Source organism: Python bivittatus, unplaced genomic scaffold (assembly GCF_059951505.1).
Source record: "Python bivittatus isolate LINGU-HERP-01145 unplaced genomic scaffold, Pbiv_v1 ctg000590_np1212, whole genome shotgun sequence".
NCBI classification, from domain to species: Eukaryota; Metazoa; Chordata; class Lepidosauria; order Squamata; family Pythonidae; genus Python; species Python bivittatus.
Window position 1 is genome coordinate 25,649,360 of NW_028277086.1, and position 10,245 is coordinate 25,659,604.

The window sequence follows — 10,245 nt, forward strand, 5'->3', positions numbered from 1 at the left end:
CAAAGTATCCTCCGTCAATAACCTGTGGATATATAAAATATCCCAATAATTGAATTTCAAGAAAAGGTACATCTAGAGAATGATTGACATTTGATCTATGAGAAGTCACTCCATTTTAGGAGAAAGGTAATTCAAAGAGCTTTCACTAGCTAAGAATGGACACTGGATTAAACTGAGAACTTGCAGGCAGTTCATATATCTAAAGTGATGTGATGTCCCCAGTTTCCCAGCTTCCCTTTCTGGTATGTTCATAGCAACTCAGCACCACTTCCCTTTCAATGAATACATTCCTTTTCTCAAGCTGGTTCATATAATATTCTAGGCCCAAACAAATAAATCATCTTATATCTTAATGAGATAGCTTGATTGATTTATTTATTTATCGAATTTGTCACTGCCCATCTTGTTAAATGACTCTGGGTAGTTTACAAAACAATTAAAATCAATTAAAATTACAATATTACAATAATAAATACAAAATACAAAATAAAAAGATCCAAAATAATTGGCAATCACGCAGGGAATGTCATTGAGGCACTAGCCACCCCCAGGATTGGGTAGAGTTGTTATCCCCCCACACAAGCTGGCAGAATCAGGTCTTCAATTTTTTCTGGAAGGCTGACAGGGTAGGGGCCTGCTGCACCTCTGGGGGGAGAATGTTCCAAAGGGCGGAAGCAACAGCAGAGAAGGCTCTCCTCCTGGGCCTCACCAGTTGACATTCTCTTGCTGACGGAGAGAACATGCCCTCTCTGCCTGCCTGGGTGGGACGGGTTGATGTGACAGGGGTTAGATGGTCCCTCAGGTAACCTGGACCCATGCCATGTAGGGCTTTAAAGGTGATAACCAACACTTTGAATTGGACCCGGAAGCAGATTGGGACCCAATGCAGGTCGCGTAGTGAAGGTGTTATATGCGCCATTCTTGGGGCACTCAAAATTATCCGCATGGCCCCATTTTGGACCAGCCGTAGCTTCCGGATATTCTTCAAAGGTAGCCCCATGTAGAGCGCATTACAACAGTCTAGCTGAGAGATGACCAGGGCATGAGTGACTGACCAGAGTGCCTCCTGATCCAGGAAGGGTTGTAGCTGGTGTACCACATGAAGGTGGGCAAAGGCTCTCCTGGCCATGACTGCCACCTGCTCCTCAAGCAGGAGTCGTGAGTCCAGGAGGACCCCCAGATTACGCACTGGGTCCGTCCAGTGCAGTGCAGCCCCATCCAAAACCAAAGATGGTAAATCCTTGGATACAGAGGGGCCTCCAATCCATAGCCACTCTGTCTTACCAGGGTTCAGCTGAAGCCTGTTGCACCCCATCCTGACTCCCACAGCCTCCAGGCACCGTGAAAGGGTGGTCACGGCATCACTCACCTCACCTGGGATGGAGATGTATAACTGGGTATCATCAGCATATTAATGATACCTTATCCCATGGTAATGGATGATCTCACCCAGTGGTTTCATGTAGTTGTTAAAAAGGAGCGGAGAGAGTACCGAACCCTGGGGCACCCCACAAAGGAGGGGCCGCGAGCTGGACCTCTCGCCTCTAATCAACACCGATTGGGATTGACCTTGGAGGAAGGAAGAGAACCAGTACAAAACTGTGTCACCCACTCCCAACTCCCCAAGTTGACCCAAAAGGGTACCATGGTTGATGGTATCGAAAGCCACTGAGAGGTCAAAAAGAGCAAGGATGGATGCACTACCCCCATCCTGCTCCCGCCAGAGATCATCCATGAGTGCAACCAATGCTGTTTCCGTCCCTTATCCGTATCCTTATATGCAAAGGCAATGTCTACATTCCATTAATACATTGGGTCAGAGGATATCCAACACTATTTTAGCCTAGTCTAGCATGTTGAATGTTGTGAACATTGCTGTTGTGTAGGCATCCTGCCAATGATTGTAAAATAATGCAAAAGGGACTGTTGACTATACATGTTGAGCAAATGGAAGTGTAGGACCAATCCTTGATAGTCTGATACAGAGTCAATTGAAATGTATGTGAAAATATATTAAATAACTATGAATTTCATTTATGTGAAGAGGAAATCAGAATTCTCAGAGTAGAAGTACTGAATAATAAAGTGGAAAGGAATCCATAATTTACTTTTAAAGGAAACCAAATAGCAATGGACAAAGGCCAGCATGGCTACACTATACTCCAAACATAGAGCCTTTAGGTCTCTTTCTGCATTATGTGAGATGTTTTTAATATAAACTTTTAGTGCTTCCTTAGCCATATAATACCTTTAAGCCTAACTGTAAATATAGCATCTCCTGACATTACTGGAAAGGGAGAAAACAAGGTGGGAAATAAATGCAACTCCATCAGTTTCTTAAATATTTTAATGTTTAACACTTTTCCCATTTGCAAGATAGGCAAATTTTGGAGTGGAAGGTGAGAAGGAAGTCAACCTGGGCAGGCTAGATGAAAAGGAATGATGCACTGATCTTGGGATTGCCAAAATGATGCAGCAAAAAGGTACAAAAAGAGACTTCCTTCTTGTGTAATTTGTTCAGATTTATTCCTTCAGCACATTTGCTTTGCTAAATATATAGCTACAGCAAAGTTTACCCCCCCCCGAAAGAGCGGGAGGCATACTGCATACATCAAAGAGCAAAAATATATGCAAAATGTATATGAAAATAGAAAACAAGCTTATGAATTTGCATTACAGCGATCACTTTAACAGCTAGATTTCAACCAGAGGTTTTATTCTAACCTTGTTGCATATGTACTCCTTGAAATTAAATACAACAATGCCTGAATGTATTATTATGAAAGCTGGGACCGGAGCAGTGTATTCAGCTGAGGACTTGACAAATTACTGCTTATGAATATCAGGATCAGGCAATGTGATGTCTAGGGATACCAATGCACACAGACAGTAGATGCCTCCCCGATACCTGCCAGACTCCTTGCTTCATCTTTTTCTAGATCCTTTTAATTAAAAAACAAATATATAGCCGGGTGAAATCCAGCAAAGTAAAGTGTCAACCTCTACCATCATCTTTATTAACAAGAATTCCACAGTTCAGCTTCCATAGAAATGCAGATAGCGGATGGTTGCAGCTTGATGCTGTATTTGGAAGTGTGCTCACTGCCCATAAAAATGACAACATTGGTAGAGAATATCACGAGGGGATGGGTGAATGGCATAGGGCAACCTGCTTATGGTAAATGAGTGCTTTCTGTTTTGGGATAAGCCATGCTCAGCGTGGTAGCTCTTTGCTAAAACGCCCTTGACATGCTCTCAAAATCCCAAATGTATCTATTGGGGGGAAAAAAGTTATCCATTCTTGATATACATATGCCATCCATAGTCCTTATGTGTCTCCAAATTTATCAGTCCTGCTATTTATTAGGCTAAATTGTTTAGCTAGTTGGGTATCCTGGTATGATTTACTGTCAAAACTGCATTCAGAGCTGTTGGAATTATTGATCTAATTAGTGCAATCCTAAAGAGGAAAAAAATGTTGGTATAATAATATAAAGATAGTACTATGATAAGTCAGCCTGAGTACCTTAGGGTTTCATTTTATCTTCCATGCTTTTTAACATCTGCATGAAACCACTGTGATGTGGGCTGAGATGCCATCAATATTGTAGAGTCCTAGACAGTCTAAATGTCAGATAGTGTCTGAGTTTGAATATGCACCTTCTGTCAGATATGAGCTTTAGTAAGGAGATTTCCTTAATGCTTCCCCTTTTAAATAAAGAGAGAAAAAGGTTCTTTTAAAAGACAAGGGCAGAACTCTGAGAAAATGGAGGAAGGAACCTTTGCACCTGAGCTGGGAAAACAAGTGTAATATAACTGTCTCTTCAACAGCTCTGATAAATAGCTGAAATACCCCAAGAAGTTAGGGGAGGTCCAGGAGAAAGAAGCAGAGAACTTTTTTCTGGAATTCAACTTATCTATAAAAATTGGCAATTCTTTTAGTCAGACACTGCATTAAGTTTTCACTTCTTTTGTCTGTGTGTGTTAGTTAAGACTTATTGTCTCTTGTTCATATTACTCTGCATAAGTAGGGCATTCTATGTAATTTCAGACTGTTTTCTAGAATTTTATTTTCTCTTTATTAACTTCTTGTGAGCCAAAATCTAATTTGGAAGCAGCACGCTTCAGCTACTCTAGCTTACCAATTATAGCAGATCAGTACCATATTAAAGACTGGTAAGAACATTGCATCTATTTTGAGTTTCATATATCATACCTTTGGATTTCTTTTTTTTAAAAATAAAATTTGATTTTATTTACCTCTTGAGAGATTTATTTATCTCCAAACAAGGAGAAGAAGGCCTGAAACATTTAGCCATGTAGACTGGAAACCTTATATGGACATTTAGGTGAAAGAAGAAAAAAAACGAATTGTTGATTTTGGGACTGGAGATTAAAAGGGATGAAGTGGTTGGGGGAAAGTTTAAGATGAAAATTACTCAATAAAAAGAAGGGTGGAAGGCATAATTGTATGCTTTTTTTCTTTTTCTTATTTCTTTCTTTAATACACACACACTTAACCATGTAGTCAACACTACATGGCCAGGAACTCACAATAGACATTATTTCATTATTTCATTTTTACCTTTTTATTCACCAGATTGCAGGAGGGCAGAGCCAGAGTAAGTTGATCTAGTGGGCTTTGGGGAGAGGTGGTTTGAGACCTCTAGCCTTTTACCACATGGGCTAGCTATGTTGCTGCAGTTGGTAGTCTCATTTTATGAGTGGGGAAGTGACATGAAAAGTGATCGTTCCCAGTGTACCCACTGTGTCCATCCCTGGTCATGGTTAGGAATCGACTATTGTAATCAGTCATGAAATTCATTACATGACTTTGAACTAATAACTCTCTTTACCTAGTCAATCTTTCAGTGTTGTGAGAAGAAAATAGAAAGTGTTATCTGGCAGGGTCTAGGAGATAGCAGATGTTTCATTGAGAGAGGGAGCAGTTCCAGCCTCTCCAAAAGAGGTAGTGAGAGGCCACTTCTAAAAAAACTAAATCTGAACCCAGAGAATGAAAGCAACTGTAGACTTGTGGCCATATTCCCTTCCTCAGCAAGGTGCTTGAATGGGTGGTAGCCAATCACCTGCAGGCTCCTTTGAATGAAATATTTTCTACAAAATTTCAATGCAGTTTCAGGCCTGGCTATGGAACAGAAACTGCCTTGATGGCCCTGTAGGATGACCTGTGTTGAGAAGAAAATGAGAGTGGTCCTCTTGGTTCTCTCAGCAGCTTTCAATATCATCAACCATAGTATCCTCCTAGATAGGCTGTCAGAGTTGGAATGTGGGGGCACTGTATTATAGTGGTTCCTCTCCTCCTTAGATGGCTGCTTCCCAAAGATGGTGCTGGGAGATTACTCCTCTGCCTCATAGTGGTTGGGTTATGGAGTACCTTAGGGTTTCATTTTATCTTCCATGCTTTTTAACATCTGCATGAAACCACTGTGATGTGGGCTGAGATGCCATCAATATGCAGATGACACCCAGCTCTATCTCTCCTTTTCATGTAACACAGATGAAACAGTTGGCATTCTGAACCAGTGCTTGGGCAAGGTAATAGACTGGATTAACCTGAAACTCAGTCCAGACAAGATGGTGATGCTGTTTGTAGGTGATGCCTTTGTCTAGTTAAGTGGTGTCTTGTCTGTCCTGGAGGTGTCTGCACTTGTCCTAAAGGAGCAGGTTTGCAGTTTGGGGGTACTCCTAGATCCATCATTGTCACTAAAGGTCCAGGTGGCCTTGGTGGGATGGAGTGCCTTTTATCAGCTTCAGCTTATTAAGCAACTGCAACCTTACCTGGGCAGAGACAGCCTCGCAACAGTTATTCATGCTCTGGTAAATTTCCAGTTGGATTATTGCAATGTCTTGTACGTAGGACCGCCTTTGAAAACTTTTTGGAAACTTCAGTCAGTTCAAAATAGAGCAACTAGATTGCTCACTTTTCGCTGGCTGATAACAACATATTATACCAGTTCTTTGCCATCTGTATTGGCTGCTGGTCTGTTTTCCGACCCAGTTCAAAGTGCTGTTTTTGACCTTTAAAGACCTCAGTGGCTTAGGAGCAGGTTACCTGAAGAAGCGCCTTCTTCCATACCTATCCAGACCGTCAGATCATGTAATGAGGCTCTCCTCCCCGTCCCCTCACCAAGTTATGGAATTCCTTCCCCAGACAGGCTTGACTGGCCTGCACTGGGATCATTTCAGCATCAGGCAAAGACCTTTCTATTTTCCCAGGCTTTTAAATTAGGTTTTCACAGTATTTTCATTGCATTTTAATTTATATTATTTTAGTCTTTGAATGACCTCCTTGTGGTTACCTAGTTTATATGGTATTTTTATTTTGCATTTTATTGTACATGTTTTTATTCAGACTGCATTTTTTAGAGAGTTTTCTTGTAAACCATCAAGAGAGCTTCAGCTATTGGGCATTTTAATAAAACAAACAAATAAAAGGGCTGTGCATACTATTTTGAAGAAAACGATATAAAAATGCAATAAAACTATTCCTGGAGTGCATCCAGTATTGTAACGCTTGCCCTGGTTCTGCCATTAAATTCTAGGAACTGACACACAGCAGCTAATTCTTTCTTCTTCTTCCTCTCCTCCTCCTCCTTTTTTTTTTTTTTTTTGGCTGTTGTTAAAACTAAGGTAAAAGATTACGTCATTCAGCAGATGACTAGCTGTTGCTTCTCTCTATGTGTAAAGCACACAGTGGAAAAAGAAAAGGGCTGAGTAAAGAATACCTGTCACTTATCTCAGAGACAATGTGTGTGTTTTTGCCTTTAAGTAGTTTGCTCTTTAACATGATAGTATAAAGTGTCTGGACAGGGCTATTAAAGCTAATTATTTTCTAGTGTTCCTGCTAAAGTCAGCAGGATTGTCTCTGCAGTTTGTGGTTTTATGGGGTTGAGAAGCCATAAACACCACTACAGGCTTCAGCTCTGGGTCTTGTAACCATCAGCTTAGCAGCCGTGAGACATGAGAAGGCAGGGATGATTCATGTCCAGGGCACTGCTGCTACGAAGGCCTGTGCTCTTTGCTCCCTGACTCCACGAGGCCTGCCTGCTTGCCACGAACAGACTCCAGCTCTACGTACAAAGCTCCTGGATCTGTACAACCTGCGTTTGGTGGAGGGCTTTGTATGAACTTGTCAAAATCACAGCCCCATGCAGGCATTTCCATGCACAGGAGGGGACACACTTGCTTTCTGATGGGGGAACTAAGCATGTTTAACCAAAGCGATTTACATAATCTGCTGCAGATGATGGGGGTACACTCGTGATGGTTTCTCACTGAAAGCATACATCCCTATCTCCTCTACACGTCATCTTCTTTTGGGTGCAGGGAAAAGTTTCAAAGCAGGTGTACATGGGAGGAACTAGAATTTGCCCTCTCAGGAGAAAATGGGAGGGCCCTAAATGAGATGTTTTGAGAGAAGTTCTTGTTTTCTTTCTTAAATATAAATCTGTACAAATTTACATTTTTTAAAAAAACCCTACCATTTGGCTTCCAGTCATCTTCTAAAATTTTCCATGTATATTCCAAATATATAATTTAAGTCCAAAACAGATACAGAAAGCATCCAATTAAAATATATATAATAAAATAATAACAATCTGGTGTACTCATTATTTGAAGTACTGTACATATCATGGCTACCAGTACTTTACTGTACTGAATTCTTTGCTTATTCATTGCACTGGTGTTGGACCTTAACTTCAATAGACTAAATAAGTTTAAAGTTTAAATATTTGCAATTCCTTTTCCTTCCTCCTACTGCCAACAGAATTAAACTTTCTGTCTGGGGGAAAAACATACAGAAGTAAAAACATCAGAAGCTGGGTCCTTTGTAAGAGAATGAAGAAATATAAGTCTTAGAGGGGTAGCATGGAAAGTATTTTTTCAGACTACAGATAATGACTACAGTACCTGTTCTGAATACACCCTGAATACACCAGAGAGAGGGAGGGAGGGAGGGAGGGAGAGAGGGAGGGAGGGAGGGAGAAATTGAAGCCCGTCCCTCCCCAAGCTGGCATTTAATATATATATTTGCAAGCCCCAGAATTTCCAATCAACATAGTCAATTTGGATTATACTGTAATCCCAACATATCTGGAGGACAGCAGATTGGAAAGACTGCTCTTGTAGTGAGTTTTTCACATAGTCAAGTCTTCAAAAATTGATTTTCCATGACAGGGTATCCAAAATGATTCCATCAATGCTACTATGCCATAATTTCACCATCTCATGGTCACTACATTCCTACTTACATTACATGCAAAGCATGTTGAAGGTGTTAGAGCTAAAATATACAGGGGTTTTTTAGGACATTTTTAATGTATGTTTGTATTTTAATTATTTATGGATTTTAGCCACTGTTGGAGGGATTGGTGTGTTTGTTCTTTTTTGTTATTGTGAACTGCCCAGAGTCACCCGTTGGGGTAGATGGGCGGCATACAAATTTAATAATAAATAATAAATAATAAATAAATAAATGCAAAGCTGTTATACCCAGCAATTCTATCAAGTCCATTTTAAGATTTGGAGGTGCAATATAAAGAATCCATATAGGTATTCTTGTTCCTTTTCTTTATTTACTGCATCCTATATTAATAATATAATGCTTTCTCCTTTGTTTTTTCCTCATTGAAATCTGTCTCCACTAAACAGGAATGTGTGGGAAAGATAAAAATATGGATTAATTCTTCATCTTTCTTGCATGACGTCAAGGTGTCATACATTTCTATGGGACAGGCTGAGCTGAACAAGAGAAAGATGGTTCACCCACATGCTTATAGTCGCTCCCTTACTATTCAACATCTTTATTAAGCCACTGGGAGAGGTCATCCAATGGTTTGGGATCTGGTATCATCAACATTCTGATGATACCCAATTTATATTGTAACCCCAGGCCAGGTCAGAGATGTTGTGGAAGGCCTATCCCAGTGCCTGGAGGCTGTACTGCTATGGATGGAAGAGAACAGGCTTAAACTAAACCCTAGCAAGATGGAGCTCTATGCTCTCTGTTTTGTCTCTGGATGGGGTGGTACTGCCTTGAAGAAGCAATCTGTAATTTGGAGGTCTTCCTGGACTTGCAGCTGCTCCTAGACCAACAGATGGAAGCTGTGGCCAGGAGGGCCTTTACCCAACTATAGCTAGTGCCTCAGCTGCAGCCTTTCTTGGGGCTAGAGTAGCATTTTTCAACCTTGGCAACTTTAAGATGTGTGGACCAGAATCCTCCAGCCAGCCTTGCTAGAGGCTAGAGGATTTGGGGTAGAGGATCTGAGTACAATGGCTCATGCTGTCGCTACTGCCCATTTAGACTGCTGCCACATGCTCTGCATGGGGCTGCCTTTAAAGACCACCCCAAAGCTTCAATTGTTGCAAAATGGCTTGGGTACTCACAGAGGTTGACCATTGTGCAGATATTACACCTGTTTTGCAGGCCCTGAACTGGCTTCCTATTAGCTTCTAATTTTAAGTGCTAATTTTAAGTGCTGGTATTGACCCATCAAGCTGTTATGGCTTGCAGCACCACATCTGCAGGACCACATCTCTCCACTACTGATGGCCTGACCACTTTGTTCATGCAGGGAGAAGCAGCCGGTGGTTCCCCATTTTCAGTAGGTTGGGGGGGGTGAAGCCCAGAAGCACTGTTTTTGTGTGATAGGGCTGTCCCTCTGGAATGACCTCCTGTTGGAGATCTGTTTGTCTCCAGCATTGTCTGCATACCAGAAAAGTCTGAAGATGGAACTTTTCCAGAGATGCCACCTAATTTGTTTGGGTTTTATTGGTATGACTTTTTATATTTACTGCATTTTTATACCTTGTTAGCCAAGAGTTTTGTGATTGTGCAGGCATGCAAATTTGATAAATAAGTGAATAAATAAGTGTCCCACTAACTATGCCATGAACGCACCTTAGAAACCCTTTTTTGGTGCCATATCCTTATGTTGTTTGTTTGTTTGTTTTATTAAATTTATATGCTGCCCATCTCCCCCAGAGAGGGAGCTTTTGTTTGTGGCTTTTGTCTCATCCACAGCCCACAGCTGAGGCAAGTTAAAGTCATCTTTAGCTTTTCCAGTTTAGTTTTTCCAGTTTAGTGTTCACCTCTTCTGCCAACCCATGTGTTGCAATGCATATCTTCTAGTGTCCTTCATCAATGATGTGGTTGCCAACGTAGGTGGGAGTGTGATCTGCCCAACTCCCACTGGCCACTGTCTGCTTCTGTAGGTACTCCCT

General features: G+C 41.2%; 1 protein-coding gene across 1 annotated transcript; it reads right to left on the reverse strand.

Moving 5' to 3' along the window:
* Nucleotides 1–592: 592 nt before the first annotated feature.
* On the reverse strand, nucleotides 593–1,411 carry LOC148214763 (uncharacterized; the record flags this gene model as incomplete). The annotated part of the gene is made up of 1 exon (XM_088149274.1): nucleotides 593–1,411. A coding segment is annotated over one exon (819 nt), but the record flags the coding sequence as incomplete, so codon positions are not given.
* Between the last annotated feature and the right edge of the window lie 8,834 nt (nucleotides 1,412–10,245).